The 18,510-nt window shown below is 65.7% G+C and overlaps 1 protein-coding gene across 2 annotated transcripts; it reads right to left on the bottom strand.

Annotated features, from left to right (window-relative positions):
* Positions 1-2,840: 2,840 nt before the first annotated feature.
* Positions 2,841-18,355, bottom strand: HECTD3 (HECT domain E3 ubiquitin protein ligase 3). Of its 2 annotated transcripts, none has more exons than XM_074961874.1 (21): positions 18,035-18,355; positions 14,199-14,359; positions 13,224-13,316; positions 12,826-12,961; positions 12,222-12,337; positions 11,749-11,862; positions 10,510-10,592; positions 9,710-9,878; positions 9,001-9,082; positions 8,402-8,584; positions 7,624-7,676; positions 7,308-7,372; positions 6,788-6,891; positions 6,035-6,154; positions 5,346-5,435; positions 4,689-4,895; positions 4,204-4,333; positions 3,865-3,939; positions 3,448-3,529; positions 3,266-3,337; positions 2,841-2,970 (listed from the first exon to the last, which is right to left on the bottom strand). In XM_074961874.1, exons 1-21 carry the CDS (start codon positions 18,353-18,355, stop codon positions 2,886-2,888), a joined length of 2,541 nt encoding a protein of 846 aa, XP_074817975.1. In that variant the 3' UTR covers positions 2,841-2,885. The 2 variants fall into 2 exon arrangements, with proteins under 2 accessions (XP_074817975.1, XP_074817976.1); XM_074961875.1 differs by having other exon boundaries at positions 9,710-9,875.
* Positions 18,356-18,510: the final 155 nt, after the last annotated feature.

The raw sequence follows: 18,510 nt of genomic DNA, 5'->3' as shown, positions 1-18,510 counted from the left end.
CCTTGGCACGAGCAGCCCAGTTCTCATTACCAACCGCTCCCCACCCCTCCCCGCAGCACCCGTGCCAGCAGAGTTGCCTTCCTGGAATCCAGCGACCACTTGGGTGGGCCGGCGGGGTTTGCAAGAGGGCTGGTGTCCCAGGGAGAACAGGCCAGGCCTCCCCGCTGCTGGCAGGGAGTGGGGCTCCCAGCCGGGGAGAGTCGCCCAGGCCAGACTCTGGCACCGGGGTGTTTTCTGCCCTGGGATTCCAGCTAGAAGGGGGGTGTTCCTGGAGGGAGCCGGCTGGGCCTAGCCTGGCTGCAGCGGATACGGTTTGACTCACGTTCCTGCTCACGGCCGCTCTGGGGCTGTGCCATGCCCCCAGCCGGCGCTCGGGCAGGAGCAGAGGGGAGGGGGGGCAAGGCACCAGCTCAGCACCTGTGCTAATGGTGAGTGGGGCAGAGCTCTGGGCGCTTCGGCCCCTCGATGATTCGATGAGCCCCAGTGGCAGGAGCTCCCAGAGCAGCCGCTAACCATCCTTGGTCACCGCCCCACTGGGCGCTCGAACCGTCACCCCGCCACAGGCAGAAGCCACAGGACCCGGTGGGGGAAGCAGCCGAGAGCCCAACCAGCTGGGCACAGAACGGCCCTGGGCCCGGGCCAGGCCCTCGTCTGCCCTGCTTTTCCCGGCCGACTCAACTAGGCAGCTACCGGGCTGAAGCAGCGAATCTCCTGCCTTCCAGGGGAGGGGTCTAGCCCTGGCTCTGCCGCAATTAGTGAACATTTAACTCAAACACACCCCACGCTGGTAGGAGGAAAGATTTCCTTGTTAAAGATCCAGCAGCACCTGCCCCTTCGTCCCCCAAACCAAGGAGAGGAGCCCCCCATGCCCAGGTGATACCCCACCCAAGCCCTTCTGTTTAACCCTTCCAGGCCTGCTGGCACCACCCCAGGCAGCAGAAACCCCCCCCTCCCCGGTTGCCTGCCATTTATAGCCCCGAGCCCAGACAGCACTGAGCACCCACAACTCCCACTGAGCTCGGGGCGCAGGCGAGCCGGGGCGGGAGCTGGGGGTGGCACTGATCCACCCAGAGAAGCCTGCCGCCTTCCTAGCTCTTAGCCTCTGGGCTTGGCCCACGGACCAGGGGAGGAGGGAGCAGGTTGGCCTAGGCAGAGTCTAATCACACAGCGCCAGCGGGGATGGCTCCCTCCCACTTCCCCATCTCCTGCAGCTGCTTCCAGGCCCCTTGAAGTCACTTGGGAAGAGCTAGCACAGGATTCCAGGGCGCGGGTTCAAAGCCAGCCCCGGCAGGCAGCGAAGGAGAGTTGTTGGCTGCCAGGGGGTGAGGGCAGGTCCCCAGCTCACCCGCCAGCAGCCCCACGGGCCCCTTCCAGGCACAGTGAGGGTCTGACAGGCCAGGGGATGCTGCTGGCAGGGCAGGACTGTGAGGGGGCTGTGCCCTGGGGCGAGCGAGGGGGTGGGCACTCGCAGGGCACCTGGGATGCGCCGTGCTCCTCCAGGCCAGGGCTGGCAGCGCATGGGCAATGCCCACGTGCTGACACGCACGAACCCCGAGTGAGGGCCAGCCATGCCCAGTGCTGGGAGCATGGAGACAGCACCCCCAAGATGGCCTAGCAGTGGGGGCGTTCCCCGTGCCACCCCAGCCTTCGAGAGCTCCGAGTGCCCCACACAGGCCCGGACCCAGCTCCCTGGCAGCAGCCCCATTAGAAGAGGAAACCTGGGCAGAGAGCTGAGGAAAGACCCCCCGGAGTCCTGAGCCCCAGGCCCCTGCTCTCACCCGCCCCACAGCGAGACGCACCAGAGTGCGAGGGACGGGGGCCCCTGGGCAGTGCTGGCTCGAGGGGCTCCAGGACTTGCACCCGCCTGGAGGATGGCCGATAGCACCATGCCCCTGCCGGGCAAAGGGGGGAGGACGCCTTCTTAGACAGCGCCATGGCAGCCTCACTTACAGCTCAGCCGTGGTTGCTGCTGCCCTGTGAGGTCGTGGGGACCCGGGGCAGGGAGTGGATTTGACCCCAACCCCACCCAGGGCTGCAGGGTCTTTGGCGTATGCCTAAAGCGACACCTGGTGGCCAGAGGGGTGCACTGCAGGGGCCAGCGGGGTTTGGGGTGAGAAGGAACCAGTCACAGCTGTTAAACTGGGGGGGTGGGAAGAGGCAGGAGGCCTGGGGCCCCATGGAGGAGGAAGAGGGTGAGGAGAGAGACACCCTTCCTGGGAACTGCACCCCATGACTGTGGGATACGTAACAAGATAGTCCGAGGCCAGGGGCCCTGGCGCCTGGCTGCTCGGGGGGCAATCCTCCCCCCAGTGAGCTGCAGCAGGACGCGGCCTGGGAAACAAACGGGCCGCGCAGATTCCAGTGCAGCCCATCCGGGAAGAGCTGCTGGGTCCGATCACCCACTGTTCTCGCTGAGCCAGGGGGGGAAGGAAAAACAACTGGGAGACACTCCTTCACTTCCTGTCCTAAACCGGGCAGCTGCGCTGCTGGGCGGCTGCGAAACAGCTGCCGGGCTCCACCCCAGAGGTGGCTGCATTGCAGGGGCGGGTAGAGCGACTGGTCCTGCGAGTGCTTGCGAGCGAAAGGCGACACGCAGTCTAAGCTAGCGCACATCTCCGGGGCTCCCAGCTAGCCGCTGCTAGCCAGGCCAGGCTCCGTTCTTGCTCTCGGTCGGGCTCCAGCTTGGTTCGGTCTCTGCCGCTTTGAAAGCCAAGGACCCGGAGACCCATGCTGGTTCTGGCCTGCACCCCGGGGAGCCAAGCCTAGACCTGGGTGTTTATTGAATACACACATTTCGGGGGGGCGAGGGAAGGGGGCCAGTCCAGTGGAACCATCGTGACGGGGGGGGGGGGGGGGGAAGAGGACAGCTCGGCCCCACGGCGGCATCACTCCTCCCACGGGCTCACGTCCGTGTCAATGGCCACGCAGTTGTAGGCCGCGTAGCGCAGCTTCTCCTCATACACCTTGGCGCTGAAAAAGAAGAGCCGCTGTCACTGCCCTGCGGGACGCCGGGGCCAGCCAGGCACTGACCAAGCCACGGCTTACGGCTCATCAGCCTCACTGGACGCATGGGGAAACTGAGGCATGGAGGGGGCGGTGCCCCCACCAGCAAGTGGCAAGCCGGGAATGGAACCCAGCTTGCGTGACGCCCGGGCTCACGCGTCAGCCCCGAGACCAGCTGACAAGGCACCTCCCCCAGCCCCAGGACCAGGGCTCTGAGACGCGGGGGCGGCTGGCCAAAGGGGCCGTTCGTGGTGCAACTCACGTGGCGTAGCTGGGGAGGTAGAGGGAGCTGGAGCAGGTGGAGGATTCGGGCAGCGCGTCCGTCGTCTCAGAGCTGGGGGAGAGAGGCCAAGCAGGTCAGACCCGACCCAGGGAGAGAGCCCCTGGCACAGTGACGCCAGCACCCCGACAGGGGGCACTGGCATCCCAGGGCGGGACACTCACCCCAGCTTGTCCGGGTAGATGTAGATCCGAGCCGGGAGGCGGCTCCGGCCAGTGACAAACCTCAGGAAGCGGCTGCGATCCTCTATGGGGAGAGAACAGAAGTCAGCCACTCCCGGGTTGGGAGGGAGCCCACCAGGCTAGCCAAGGTACTTGAGCCCCGTGCTCGGCTGGTCTGGGGACTCAGCCTTGTGCCCCCGGCAGGCAGGGAGTCCCCTGGCTCCGATGGGGAGCTGGGAATTGCTGCTGACGGCTGAGAGAAGGGACCCCGTCATGAGGGGTCAGGCCAGGGTGACAGACTGAGGGCCCTGCTTTGGGAAGGCCGAGTGAATCGTACAGACGGTGAGACCCGGAACCTCTGGAAGCCGGCAGGAGTCAGCGCCACGGGGGAGGAAGGGCTGGGCCGCGCCGGCCGCTCACCGTTGGTGAAGTTGCCGAGCGCCTCCCAGAAGTACTGGACCCTGGTGTCCGACGGCTCGAAATCCTCAAACCGAGCTGTGGGGGGAGGCACAGACAGAACTGGTTAGACACACAGCAGTCAGCTCCTGCCAGGTCAGGGCTGCTCCCCGCCGGGACATTGCAACTGCCCCCGGGGGCGAGAAACCCCCTCCGCTCCCCCACACCGTGAGCATGCAGATCCGGGGTGCACGGGGCTGTGCATTTACAAACCGGGCCAGGGCACCAGGGCACGCGGCAGGTGCCAGGCCACAGCCAGCAACTGGGTCCCGCAGACGATTTCCCAGCAGCCCCTGCACTTACTGAGCTTCTTCAGGGCATCCACCGTCACCTCGGGGTCCCCGCACACCTTCTTCTCCAGCTCCTGCCAGGTGAACAGGTCGAGGACGGCCTGGGGCACCACCTTGAGCAGCCCGGCCTGCATGGCAGTGATCTGCAGGGGAAGCAGAACAACCGGGGGACGTCCCCGGACGGGGTTAGGGCCGGGGCACGTAGCACTGGGCCCACCGACGAGACGGTGCAGTGAGCGCTCCGGCCGCGGCGTTAGAGGGGAACGGAGCCCTGAGAGTCTCGCCTGTCGCAGACACAGGAGGGCCAGGCACTCGGCAGGACTCCACAAAGGGCTGGCCCTTAGCACAGCCAGCGAGACCAGCCCGCGATGCTCGCTGGGCTACACATTGACAGACAGAACCCCCATGCTTCAGGGCACAAGTCACCTCCAGGGGCTGGGGGACAGGAAGGAATGTGCTCTTGGGGCCGGGTCCCACTGCGACTCCAGCCGGCCTTACCTGCTCCTTGCTCTCCTCCAGCCGGGCCTTCTGCACCAGGCGGATGAATTCCTTGCGGTCCTCGTAGCGCACCACGGTGCTGCCGCCGTTGGGAATCAACTCCACCACGCGCTGGTCGCTGAGCACCGTGGTGTAGGTCAGCTCCTGCCCGAACTTGAACTCAAAGGTCTCCTTGTCCATCACCTCCATCACCTCCAGGAGCTTCACCTGGGCGGCCGGGCGAGAGCACTCGCTGGAGAGGGACACCATGGACCGCCCGGGCAAGCCCCCAGCCCCACCTTGCCCCGGAGAGCATTGGGGCTATGTCACGGGGGCCAAAGCAGGGCCCAACTGCCCACGGCACGGGAGAGCTCGGCATGCTGGGACTGTTCATCTCCATGGGCTGCACCAGCCCTTGGCCCAAGCCGGAGCATTGCATGCTGGGACTGGCAGTGTCCATGGGCTGCATCTGTGTATTGAGATGAGGGGGCTGGAGCTGCACTACAGACCCTGGGGGCGGCTCTGAGCTCCTGTTTCTTTCGCCCCAACATAGGGCGGCCAAACACAACCGGCCCCCAGTCACCGAGTCCCGCTTGCACCCGGCCCAAGCCAGCCAATGGGGAGGGGGTGCTGTCCTGGCATGCCCGGCCAACTGGCAGCCCCCCCACTTCTGCTCACCAGCACAGAGTCCACGGCGGGGAAGTCCTTGCTCCAGCTGACCTCCTCCCCGGTCAGCTGTTTCCACACGAAGCCAGGCAGAGCCAGGACCTGCAGTGGGAGGAGACACGTGGCTGGGATCGCAGGGGCAGGGGCACCTCACCAGCTGCACCCCAGGGCCCCAGAAGGGGCAGCAGCGCTGGTCAACCATCTTCGACACCTCCCAGCTAGTCCAGCCCCCAATGACACTTGCCCAGGGAGAGAGATTTAGGGCCCCTCTTGGAAGGAGGGACACATGGCGCTACCGAGGGTACGGGGCTGCTGCTCCCAGGCTCTGACCAGTAGGCCCCACGACCGCCAGGGCACAGCCGCACAGCTGAGCAGGGGAGGAGCCTGCGAATGCTGCCTCGGTTTCTATTTACTGACGAATTATCACTGAAATGCCTCCGTTCTCCCAAGCTCCCAGCTGTCTCTAACAGGGTCCCCTGGCCCTAGGTGTGCAGGGGACGCAGACTGCACGGGGGTGATCAGGGATTTGCCAGGGCCCCTCTAGGGTGCTGGGGACCCCTGGCTCTGCTCGGCTCAGGCCAAGGGGCAGGTGTTTGGGGGAGCAGGGCTGGGGCCCATTAGGGGGAGCCCAGGTCCCGAGCACCACGCCAAGGAGGGGAAAGGCCAGGCCTGCAGCAAGGGCCCCTCCTCATGGGACTCACCAGGAACTCCTTGCCCCTCAGAGCCGCGCCCATGATCTGACCGATCCACTCGTACTTGGCAAACTCCTTGCAGGATGGGTTGGGGACGTACATGTCCCGGGCCTCCCCGGTGCCGTTACCCTGCAACAGAGATGTGCTCAGGGCTCCCCGCCAGACCCCCGGCGCCAGGAGCTGGGGACGGCCTAGTGCCCTGACCCAGGGGCGGGGGCACAGCTCAGCCACTGGGGGCAGGACGCGCTCCCCAGTGCTCCCCGCTGGCTGCAGAGGGGGCTCCTCCGAGATCCCATCACTGTCCATGCTGCCCCTCCCTGCTGTGTGACACCCCCCAGCCCCAGACTCCATGGACCCTGGTGACTCCCGCATAGGCTGGGAAGCCAGGCAGTGGCGCCCATGTCCCAGGCAGCGAGTGGGAAGGGCAGTCTGGGGGCCCAGATGGGCAGCCCACGACGGAGCAAGGCACAGTGCCCCGGCCGGTGGGGAATGTACCCCGTAACACTACGTTAAGGCCCCTAGCAATATGTCTAGTGACGGACGAGCGTGCCAGCCACACGCCCAAAAGCGAGGGCACGTCTCGCAACCGCCAGGGCCTGCCCGATGGACACGGGCTCCTGCTCCCCCAAGCCAGGGAGCAAAGCCGCCCTCCCGCCCAGTGACAGGACTAGGGGGACTCCCGTGGCCAGCACGGGGCAGGTCCAGCCCACGCAGCGGAGCAGGGCAGGACCATCCCGGCTCCGGCCCCCAGCCCCTTGGTACCTGGTTGGACGTGCGGACGAAGAAAGGCAGCGGCACGGGGCTCTCTGCCGAGCTGGGACAGAGCTCCTCAGACATGTCTGCCAAGCTGTCCCGGAACCCGCCTCCTGCAACACGGAGACACCGTCCCCCCCTTATCACCATGAGCCCCGGCCGCAGGCTGACAGCCGACTGCGCTTCCCCCCCGGCTTGATACTGACCGGAAGTCTCTTGCCGATCGCCCCAGCGGCTGGGCCCACTGCCTTTAAAGCGCCCTACGAGAAGCGACCCCCAACCCCGGCCCCTTGTCCTGCCCCATCCTGATCCTGGGGGAGGGCCAAGGGGGAAGCACTGAGTGGGGACAGCTTGTAACCCCACCTCCCCGCCACTGCACACAGGGCAGGTGCCCTGGTCCCGATGAGAGCACGGCTGAGTTGCAGCCAGGCCGGGGCCGAAAGCTGCAGGGTAACTGGACCGCGTTGCCCGTCCCAGCTGCCCCACCCCGGAGCGCCTGGCGGGGAGGGGCCTGGCTCTGGGGACGTACCTTGATCGATGATGCCCTCGGCGATGAACTTACACTCCCACCACTGGTCATAGCGCAGCGGCCACCTGCGGGGAGCCAAGGTGACAGCTCAGAAAGCAGGTCGCTCCCGGACATTCGGAGCCCACGAGAGGGGCCAACCGGGCAACCCAGGGCCAGGGCAGGGAGGGACCCCTCGGGGGGCAGGAGCTCAGCCCTGGGGGGCCGCTGGCTCCTTGGCATCTCTGCTGAGACGTGGCCCAGTGGCTTTGGGACACTGGCCCTTCCCGCAGGAATGGGGCTCACATTCCCTCCCCCCAGCCGGCAGGGCCCCCCATACCTGTAGTCCAGGGGCTTCTCGTACTTGTCGGAAGGTTTAAGGCCCTCGTGCACCTAGAGCAGGCAGACACGAATGAGACTTGGCCGCCGGCCAGCCGTGGAGCTCCCGCAGGAAGCTACAGGGCCCCGGCACCGGTCCCTGGGAGGCAGGGCAGCGCTGCTATTCCCCGGGGCAGATGGGAACGGACACATGGGGAGGCTAAGTGACTTGCCCGTGGTCACGCAGGGAGTCAGTGGCAGAGCAGGGAACCGACCCCAGATCTCCCATGTCCCAGGCTAGCGCCCTACCCACTGGGTCCCTCTTTCCTTCCATCATCCCCAGCAGCGGGGCAGGCCGAGGCGGAGGCAGGAGGCTCCGAGGGGCGTGTTGTGCCCCCCGCAGGGAGCTGAGCAGCCATCGGCGTGAAAGGCGACAGAGACGCAGCAAAGGGAACCGCAGCCAGACGGTCAGATCCCACTCGCCCCAGCCTGGACAGACGCATGCCAGAGGGACAGACAGACAGCAGCGTCTCTCTGCCTCCCTGAGCTGCCTGCCCTTAGCACACCAAGGCCAAGCCCCACTCCGTACCCCATGTGCCGTTAGCCCCTCCTACTCCCATGGCTCCTCCCACTCCTCTCTTTTCTGTCTTCCCCCCCCCGCCCTTGGCTTCATGCCCCCCCCCCGCCATGCTGCCCCTGCACCGGGCACCCTCTCCCAGTATCCCCGCCCTCTCCGGACCCTGAGCTGGGCTGGGCGGGCAGGGCCAGCCCCACGACTCTCCCGGCCCCGGGCGCGGTACCTGGGTGAAGACGGCGTTCTTGCAGCTGGGGTCCAGGGCGGGGTTGTCGCGGTGCTCCATGGCCAGGCGCCGGTTGATGAACAGCCGCGGCATGACGTTGGGCTTGCTGGTCTCCGAGTCCTTGAGACACTGGGCGAGCAGCGCCGCGCGCCGCTTGGACAGCAGCAGGAACTGCTTGATGTGCTGGCCCGGGCAAGGCGGGGCCTGCGTTAGAGACCTGCGGGTGCCCCCCGTCCCATCTGTCTGCTCCACCCCCCGGAGTCGCAGCGTGTCTCACACGCGTTCTCTGTGCTCACACAACTCCCCCCCCGCAATTTTCTCTCTTTTTTTTACCGAAGTCCCCCCTGAACGCACCCCAGCCCCCCGCGGCACTGCCAGCTCCCCTGCACGCTCCTACTCCCGCACCGGGCCTGGGCTCCCCGCAGCGCCCCGACATTCCCACCTCTCCTCCCCCTCCGCTTTCAAGGGGACGCCCAGGTTGCAGCTCCCTCTCTCGGGCCCCAGGGGCACTCCCCCCAGGGCAGCTTGCAGTCCTCGGGAGAGGGGGTGCGTCAGCCCCCCAGAGGGCAGGGAGAAGGGGAGCCCCGGCTGTCGCTCACCTTGAGCCAGCTGAAGGTGCCGACCGTGTGGTCCCAGGCCGGGACGAGGTGGTGCAGGACGCTGTCCAGGAGCTTGATAAACCTAGGAGAGCAACGGGGGCCGCTCGAGACACAGGGCAAGGCCTGGCCCACGCGAATCGGCCCCAGCCAGGGCACCGCAAAGCCAGGGGCTGCTCCTGGCACAACGCCCCAGGACACTGCACCAAGGGGGGTCGGCAGCGCTCCGGGGTCTGTTCCCCTGGTTGCTGGGCTGACCCGGACACCCCGCTGTGGCTGGTACTAGGGGGCGCTGTGCTGCAGGCAGAGTGGGAGAGGGCTCAGTAGGGGGCGCTCTCGCCCCCCGCAGGCAGGCTGACCCCAGTGCCCCAGCGTGGCACTAGGCGGTGCTGTGACGCTGGAAGCAGCATCTCTTGGATGGAGAGCATCCGATTCGGGCCCTGCCCACGTGTGATGAGAAAGGAAGCGGTGAAATCTCACAGAAGGAGATGGGGAGCGAACCCTGGTGTCCGGGCCAGACCCCACTCTGCCTCCCCAAATCCGCCTGGATACGGGATCCCTGTCCCGGCCTGCTGTGAGCATCGCTAGGGCAGATCAACGCGTCACCCTGCGTTCTGCCCCCAGGGTCGGGGCGGCGTTCTCACTGGCGAAGGAAGCGAGCCCTGCAGGTGCGTCCCGCTCAGCGCCCCCTGCTGGTGTCCCTGGGCAGTACCTCTGAATGACCACGGCCCGCCGGTACAGCAGGTCGGGGTCGGTCCCTTCCAGGCGGGGGTAGCGCACCAAGCTGGCCTGCTGGAACATGTCCGCACTGAGCCCCAGCTCCCGCTGCCGGGACGACTTGATCTTGATCCCTCGGAGGCGGACGTCGATCCCGTCATCTGCTGAGAAAGAGCAGGGCTGATCCGGTGGGTCCAGGAGCGCCGGGGCAGCAGCCAGCGCGGCTCGGTAATGCCCGGCGTGGGGGGGGATGGAGCCGCAGCCACCAGAGATGGACAGACCCCAGGGGCACCCACTCCCCATCCCCTGGGAGGCTATTTCCCCATCAAAGGGACCCAGGAGACTGCACCCACCATGGGGCAGGTTTAGAACCAGGTTTAGACAGGACCGAGCCGCCAAATTCTAGGGCTGTCGAGATGCGGGCTCGTCCCTATGAACAGGCACCTCAGCGGCCCCAGGGCTCGGGCTTCCAGGGGCATCAGGCAGTGGGAGTGGGGCTGGTGGCGTGGGGCTCTTCAACCTGCAGGTGCCAGAGCCCCCCTGAGGTGGTCCATGGCCTGGGGATCTCAGCCCACTTCCCAGCATCCAGGTGGCCACCTCACTAGCCACCAGCACAGCCAGCTCCCTTAGGGACAAGGCCAAGGAGACCTGGAGACCGAGCATCCTCAGGAGACCACACCCCAAGCGCCCGACAGGAGAGGGCGGTGTTCTCAATGGGGGAGGGGGCCGATCTCGGAGGGGGAGGCTCCTCGGAAGTGCAGCCTGCCCATCGTGCAGGCTTTTATCCCCACCCACCTCTGCACTCCACAATGCGGATCTCAATGATGGGCAGGTGCGTCGTCATGTCTTCAAGCACACACACATCCCCGATGTAGCTCCTGGAACGACAGTGCAGAGTGGGATTCAGAGCCGCCTGTCCCCCCCAGCCAGCATCCATTCACCCCGGGCCAGGGAGGAGGAGCTGCCTAGTGAGAAGAGGTGAGGGGAGCTAGAACCTGGGGGTTTGTCTCCCAGCCCTGCAACCGACTGACCATGCAACCCTGGTCACGTCACTCAGCCTCCCTGTGCCTCGGTTCCATGGGGCCAAGACGTTAGCACCACTGCGTCTGTAAAGTGCCCGGAGATCATCTGGAGAGCACAGCGCTACCGTCCGAACTCTCAGGGATGGGTGGGGAGTCCACACATGGGTGCTGACGGGCAGCCACGCCGGGCCCTGGAGGGAAGGCGGGTAGGGGGCAGCAGCTAGCCCAGCCTTAGAGATCTCCTGGCAATGGCTGATTTCCCCAGGCTGGAGCCCTCGGCTGGTCCCTCGCAGGGGGAGTAGCCAGATCGCTGAGCTGATGCTCAGGCTGCGGCTCGGGGCTCAGCGTTACTGCAGTTTGCAGTTTGCCCCGCTACAGGCCGTCCCCCGGTCCTGCCAGAGAACACCCCCTCCATGCACCACAGCCGCTAACCGGGACTGCTCTGCTACGGGCCGAGGGGAGGGGGGCTGCCCCCTAAACAATCCCGGCTCGTTGGAACCCAGGGCTCTTGTGCAGACCCTCTGTGGGGAACGGTAGCTCGGTCTCATGTGGGGGGGCAGGGGTGGGTGACTTGTTATTTGCAACATGACCAGCCCCCACCCCCCACTTCTAACCCCTCGGGCTGGAGTCACCGGTTGCTGGGCTGGGCGGCCAGGCTAAGACGGAGGGTGCTGTGACCCCTAGCGTTCAGGCCTGCAGCTGGCCAGGAGAGCCTCAAAGCAGGACACGGCTATCGGGCTGGGGATTTCCTTAGCCACCCGCCGATTTCTAATCCACTCCTGTAACCGGTGCATGGGGAGACAGCAGAGCCCTCGCCAGGGTCTGTGCCACGCATCTCAATGCCACTCGGGCATTAATACACACCACAGACACAGAGCAGAGGGGGAAACTGAGGCACAAAGAGGCGAGCTCCTTTCTCCAGGCACCAGCCGGAGCCTCTGTCAATAAAACTCCGGGGCCCCAGGCCTGTGCTCAGACCACTAGCCCAGCCCCGTCTCCCTGCCCCACTCACTCATCGATGCCCACGTCGCTCAGCTTCTTGAGACTGTCGCCCTCCCCGCCATACACCGCGATCCTCTTGGGCATGAAGTTCTCATCCGTTGTGTCCACCGTGAGCAACAGCTTCCTGGAGGGGAGGGGACAGAGCAGCAGTTGGGCTCCCCGGCACAGAGCCCCCCAGCCCAGCAGCTCCCCGTGATCCCCATGACAAGGGCAGAGCCGGGGTGCCCAGGACTCACACAGACCAGGGGTCCCCTCGAAGCCCTGTGGGACGCAGCCTGGGGCGGCCGTGGGACCTCCCTGCCGACCAGCTCCCGCCCTAGTGAGAGTGGAGGGGTGCAGGGATGGGCCCGTTGGCTCCCACCTGGGCAATGCTGATCACGAGGGTCATGCCTGACCCTGGCCACCCCATGAACCGGGCCCCCAGGGCTGACATGTCCCCCCCGCAAGCTCCCCCATGGCGGGGAGGGGAGTGCCGGCTCTCACTTGACGATGGTGCCTTTCTTCATGGTGAGCCGCACCCAGTGCTGGCCCTGGGAGCCGTCGCTCTCCCAGTAGGTGTCCGCGTTGCCGTCCGTCAGACACGACACGTTGAAGTCTTCCTGGAAGGGGGGGGGGTGAAGGAGGGGTCAGACGGAGGCAGCCCACATCCTGCTCCGCACACGCACTCATTGAGCAGCACAGGGGCGAGGGGGTCCAATGCTGGGATGGGGGTTGACCAGGGGACTGGGCAGGAGCAGGCACCGTGCCCCAGAGCGCAGCGGGGGGCTAATGCCAAACTCTCAGACCGGGTCAGCAGCCAAGCCCACAGCAGAGTCCTCCTTCAGACTTGGGGTCCCATCTGGGCCCCCCACAGCTGGAGGAGGCCCTAACGCTTCCCCACCCCCACTCGGGGACTCAGCTGCCCCCGTCCCCGCTCCAGGAGGGCCGGGAGCTCCCTTTAGAGCCAGATCCTCACCTCTCTGGAGGGGTCACCTGACGCTCCTCTCCCGCGCAGGTTTTCCACCCGGCTGGCAGCCCCGGAGAGACGGGACCACCGGCCAAGCGCCCCCCGAGTCCCTGCGCAGCTGAAAGCGGCCCCACCCCGTACCGTGTAGGAGGAGACGTCGATGCTCTCCACATACTGCTTGACGCTGCCCAGGTTCTCATCCTCCTTCCCCAAGTGATCGTACAAGAAATGCACCAGGTCCTCGTCGCACTCGTAACTCCACGTCGGGGGCACGAACCTGCCGGCACACGCGGGGTTAACAGCCCAGCGAGCTGGATGGGACACGCCACAGAGCCCACGCCCGCTGTCCCTGCACCTGCCAGCCGGGGGCGCTGTAGAGAACAGCCCCCTCCCCCAGCTCTGCCGCACACTCAGTCTGAGGGACCCCGCCCAGCACAGACCCTGATCCCAGGCCCACCCAGCCAGGACAGGAGTGTGCCGGCTGGACGGCCCGGGCAAGGCGGTAATTCAGCAGAACCCGCCCCGGGACGTTTTGTTACCGGAGCTTCTGCACCGCCGCCTCGTCCGGCTCCATGGTTTTGGGTTTCGCGCCGAGCCGCAGGGAGTATGTCAGATCCACCACCTGCTCCCACCTGAAACGAGGCAAAGGACGGAGGGGTAAAGGGAAGGCCTGGGAGGAAAGACGGACCTGTTATTGGGGCACTAGCCTGGGGCAGGGAAGGGGCCAATCCCTGCTCTGCCACAGACCCTCTGTGCACAAATCTCTGTGCGCCTGTCCCCATCTGCCTCACGGGGGGGCCGGGCGGGGGGCTGGGAGGGGCTGGGAGAAGGTAGCCGGCTCCCCTCCCCACCAAGAGCAAAGATCAGCCTCTGTTTAAACCCACTGCTGCCCCCCGTGGAAAGTGATTTTTTAAAGCCAGCGTTATTTCTCCTGCGGCTGCGTCAGCAGGTCAGAGCTGGGCCCAGGTCCGGGGCACAAGAGACCAGAGCTCTGGGAGGGGCTCGGCGAGCTCTGTTAGCACCTCTGGGCAGGGGACAGCCCACGCCAGGCCCGGGGCAGCAAAGTCACCCCGGAGCTCAGGAGAAGCCTGCCGTGGGGCCTGTTCCAATGTCTGTGGCCCCAGAGAGGAACAAGGTGGCGGGCCGGCCGGCCGGGCCTTGCAAGGCCGGCGAAGGAGATTCCTGCCACTGGCAGCGCTGCTCACGCACAGGGCTCCCAGCCGGGGGAGTGGCAGGCTCAGGGGGCAGGTGGTCACTATGTTGGACACACATGGCCCTGGGGAGCCGGGATCAGAACCCTGGTCCCTGAGTTTCCCCGCACACAGCTCTGGCCTCTGGCAACAACAAGCCCTTTATCTCCCCTGTGAGTCGGGCGCTAGAGGATGACGCCCAACGCAGCCCGGGAATTGCCCAGCCCCGGACGCCACCCAGCCTCCTCAAGCAGCCACACGGAGACACAACAAGCTGGCGGTGCCCGGACCAAGCCCGACGCCCCCAGAGGCTCGTCCCCAGACCTGATCACGGGTTTATAATCGACCCCAAACAGCTGCTGCTGCCTCTGGATTCTGTCGGTGGACTCGACCGGGACCAGCCGGTCCCCTCCCTCGGCATGTTTGCACACCAGGATCCAGCCTTCCTCCAGCTCACAGCTGCCCTTGTACTCCTCCAGCTGCTCCTGCAATGCAAAGCGCGGCCCGTCAAGGAGCCCATCGCCCTGGCTTCACACAGCGCCCGCGGCCCTGGGGGAGCCGGTGGTCGGTTTCTCAGCTCCGGTGCCCACCACGACAGGCCGGCCACCAAGTCAGAGATCTGCAGGCCAACAGGGACGTGCGATCACCTCGTCTCCCTGCCTGCATCACCGCTTCCTGCTCCCCACACCCGGCCCATCCCTTCTGGGGCAGCCAGAGCCAGCCTGTTCCCGACCGTGATGGCGAATCCACAGCACCTCTTGGTCTGTCGCCCCACTGGTCCGTTCACCCGCCCGGTAAAACGAGCCCTTTCCTGGTTGGAATTCGTCCGGCTTCAGCTTCTAGCTGCCATCGGGCTAGAACCAAGAGCCCTCGGCTAGCCGAGCCCTTCTCCCACAGAGACACTTAGCACCGCCACGTGGCTGGCAAACCATGCCCCCACCCCACAGATTCCCTCAATTCTGCCCCCAGTGAAACAAATACCCCCCCCCCCGGCCCCACGCCCCCTGCTGCTCACAGGCTTCCAGGAGTCCTCCCCCATCCTCCTCCATCACAGGCCTTAGAAGGTTCGGGGACTCCCCTCCACCACAACCCCTGAGCCTGGGGATACCCACCAATGCCCCCACCCCACCTGCCAGCCACCTGATGAGCGTGATCAGGCTCAGAGGGTGGTTGGGGGGGCCCTCCTCAGCGGAGAGACAGTTGCCCTGTGATCTTCTCCTCTGCCCCTTGCAGGGGGACACTGGATGCACACAGGGGCTGTCCCCGGGCTGCGGGGCTACTGAGAACCCCAGCAAGCCAGGCCCCTTCGGGCTTTTTTGCTAGCCAGGAAAGAAAAATAAAAAGCCAGACGCCTGGTGGAACCATGTCTGAGAGCTGTACGTCCTAAGGCCCAAACCCCTGGTCTGGTTCCCTTCAACTCCCGCACAAACGCTCCCCTTCAGCCCCAAAGCTACCTGCGAACCCCAAGACTGGTGCATTGTTTTTAAAGAATGTGGCGAAATCAGGATATAATGGAAACTATAACTGTGGCTCAACTCCATGCCAGGAGCCCCGAGACTCTCTCCTGGGCCTGGAAATCACCAAAGCCTTTAGGACAAACACACTCACTAATACTCTCCCTCCCAAGGGATGGTGAGCAGCCGTCACACCCCCGGGCCCAGCGGTCTCATCTGCTCTAGCTTGGCAGAGGATGCGGGCACCAGGGGACGTGGGCACCAGGGGACGCGGGCACCAGGGGACGCGGGCACCAGGGGACGCGGGCACCAGGGGACGCGGTCTGTGCACACAGGACACAGTGTGAAAGTTGGCTGGACAAAGGGTATCTAGGTGCTGGATGATTGGCAGACGTCCCCCTCAGGCCCGTTGCTGTGTCAAGGCAGTCAACAGAGGGCTGTGACGGGTGTCAACTCCTAGCAAAGACGGGGTGTTGTAGCGAAGGGGGGCCGGATGGCAGGAAAGCACCATCTAGGCAAAAACACCGGTGCAAGGAGGAGCCGTGTCCCGCGGGCGTTACACTGGGGGTTATTCTGGAAGAACTAGCTCGTGCCACGCGCCCTCGGGCTCAGTGCCCGCTACGCCAGGGTTAAGGCGAAAGGACCGTTTGGAGCCGTAAAGCAGCGCACGGCCGTCACCGCACAGGGGTACTGAAAACCACCCCGGCCAGCTCCCTGCCTCGGGCGTGCAGGCCGGTGGGAGAACGGCTCGGCTCGGTGAGTGAGGGAAAGCCCGGCCACGCCTAGCTCAGACGCTTTAAACGCAGCTGGCGCGGCAGGTCAGTTACCAAGGGCCAAACCCACCCCGGCTGGGGGCGGCTGGCAGACAGGCCTGGGATAGGGGTTCCAAGCTTAGGGGTGCCCCCTAGGCACGGCCAGGAAATCTGGATCCAGGGGATCGATCACCCCGTCACCCGCAGCCGGTCTGGCTCTGGGCCCAGCTCTGAGGCAGTTGCTGCCCATGGGAGGGGCGGTCTCAGGGCTGCGTTCCCCGACCTTTAACCTTGTAATTAGCACTGAAGCTAGGTGGCTTTGACCCCACCCATCAAACCAGGAAGTGGCTGTCTGATTAAAATCCCACAGCAGGGCGAAAACAATAAGGAGGCCCAAATCCAAACGCCCCCGGCCTGTGGGGCACACACTCCAGCTTTGTCATCTGCCCTCTGCCCGCCCCACAATGGAAACGCTGGACAGCGCCACCCCCCTCCCCCACTCCTTACAACCGACGGCCTGAGGCCTCGGCCCCCTGCGCCCAGCCTGCCGCCAAACCACCCGGGCAGGAGCCAGGCACCAGCGTCCAGTCCCTACGCGTTGTAACCGCAGAGATTCAGAGCCCGGGGCACAGCCTCGGCCAGACCCAGAGCCCACCCCGAAAGCGCCACGCCTGGGGGGCTGGCAGTGGCTTAGACACCACGGGGCCGGGCAGTGTAAACGCACAGAATGGATACCGCATGGACCAGTGGGAGTCCCTGTGTCCGTCGTCTCTCCCCCTGTCCATCTGTGTCCACCTGTCTCTCCCATCTGCCTGCCTGTCTCTTACTGTGTCCTTCCATCTCCCCTCTGTGTCTGTCTGTCCACCTGTCGCTCCCATCTCTGTGTCTGTCTGTCCGTCTCTCCCAGTGTCCATCTGTGTGTCTGTGCATCTGTGTCCACCTGTCTCTCCCTACGTCCATCTGTGTCCGCCTGTCTCTCCCATCTGCCTGCCTGTTTGTCTGCCTGTCCCCATGTGCATCTGTGTCCACCTGTCTCTCCCTACGTCCATCTGTGTCCGCCTGTCTCTCCCATCTGCTTGCCTGTTTGTCTGCCTGTCTCTTACTGTGTCCTTCCATCTCCCGTGTCCCGCCTGTCGCTCCCATCTGCCTGCGTGTCTGTCCGCCTGTCTCTCCCTATGTCCATCTGTGTCCGCCTGTCTCTCCCATCTGCCTGCGTGTCCGCCTGTCTCTTACTGTGTCTTTCCATCTCCCCTCTGTCTGTTTGTCCGCCTGTCGCTCCCATCTCTGTGTCTGTCTGTCCGTCTCTCCCAGTGTCCATCTGCGTGTCTGTCTGTCTCTCCCTATGTCCCTCTGTGTCCGCCTGTCGCTCCCATCTGCCTGCGTGTCTGTCCGCCTGTCTCTCCCTATGTCCATCTGTGTCCGCCTGTCTCTCCCATCTGCCTGCGTGTCTGTCCGCCTGTCTCTCCCTATGTCCATCTGTGTCCGCCTGTCTCTCCCATCTGCCTGCCTGCCCGCCCTGTCTCTTACTGTGTCTTTCCATCTCCCCTCTGTCTGTTTGTCCGCCTGTCGCTCCCATCTCTGTGTCTGTCTGTCCGTCTCTCCCAGTGTCCATCTGCGTGTCTGTCCACCTGTCTCTCCCAGTGTCCCTCTGTGCCCGCCTGTCTCTCCCATCTGCCGGCCTGTTTGTCCGCCTGTCTCTTACTGTGTCCTTCCATCTCCCCTCTGTGTCTGTCTGTCCGCCTGTCGCTCCCATCTCTGTGTCTGTCTGTCCGTCTCTCCCAGTGTCCATCTGCGTGTCTGTCCACCTGTCTCTCCCAGTGTCCCTCTGTGCCCGCCTGTCTCTCCCATCTGCCGGCCTGTTTGTCCGCCTGTCTCTTACTGTGTCCTTCCATCTCCCCTCTGTGTCTGTCTGTCCGCCTGTCTCTCCCATCTGCCGGCCGGCCCCCCCCGGTACCTGGCACAGCTTCACCCACAGCCCCTGGCTGTTGCAGTACTCCTCGCCGGTGGCCCGCACGCACGTGCCCTTGCGCAGCTCCACGGCGAGCCTGGCGAGCTTCCTGCCGGCGCGGCCGCGGGCCGGGCTCTCGCTGACGCTGAGCAGGGAGCGGCCCGAGCCGGCGGCGGCGGGGTCCCGGCACAGCTTGTAGCGCACCCGGCGGGGCACGAAGCAGAGCGCGGCGGGCAGGGGCCGGGCGCGGGCGAAGCAGCCCACGCACTCGGCCAGGCAGCGGACCCGGCCCAGCAGCTGGTGCGGGGTCTCCGCGGGCTCGCCCATGGTCCCGGCTCGGCCCGGCCCGGCCCCTCCTGCCGCTGCCCCGCCCCGCGCGTCACCGCCGCGCTGGGGGCGGGGGGGCGGAAACCCTCAGACCCTGCCCCCGCCCCGCCCCGCCCCGCCCCGCCCGGGGAGCGGCAGGGAGCCGTTTCCGAGTG

This window comes from Natator depressus, chromosome 8, assembly GCF_965152275.1.
Source record: "Natator depressus isolate rNatDep1 chromosome 8, rNatDep2.hap1, whole genome shotgun sequence".
Classification (NCBI taxonomy): Eukaryota; Metazoa; Chordata; order Testudines; family Cheloniidae; genus Natator; species Natator depressus.
This window is presented reverse-complemented; position numbering and strand designations above follow the sequence as displayed.

Excerpts from the sequence above, each read along its gene's own strand:
- HECTD3 (XM_074961874.1), bottom strand. The coding sequence starts at position 18,355 with ATGGGCGAGCCCGCGGAGACCCCGCACCAGCTGCTGGGCCGGGTCCGC. Across the intron at positions 5,436-6,034 it reads TGAGGGGCAAGGAGTTCCTG|GTCCTGGCTCTGCCTGGCTT; the intron begins GTGAGTCCCATG and ends CTCCCACTGCAG. Across the intron at positions 2,971-3,265 it reads TACCTCCCCAGCTACGCCAC|CGCCAAGGTGTATGAGGAGA; the intron begins GTGAGTTGCACC and ends CTTCTTTTTCAG.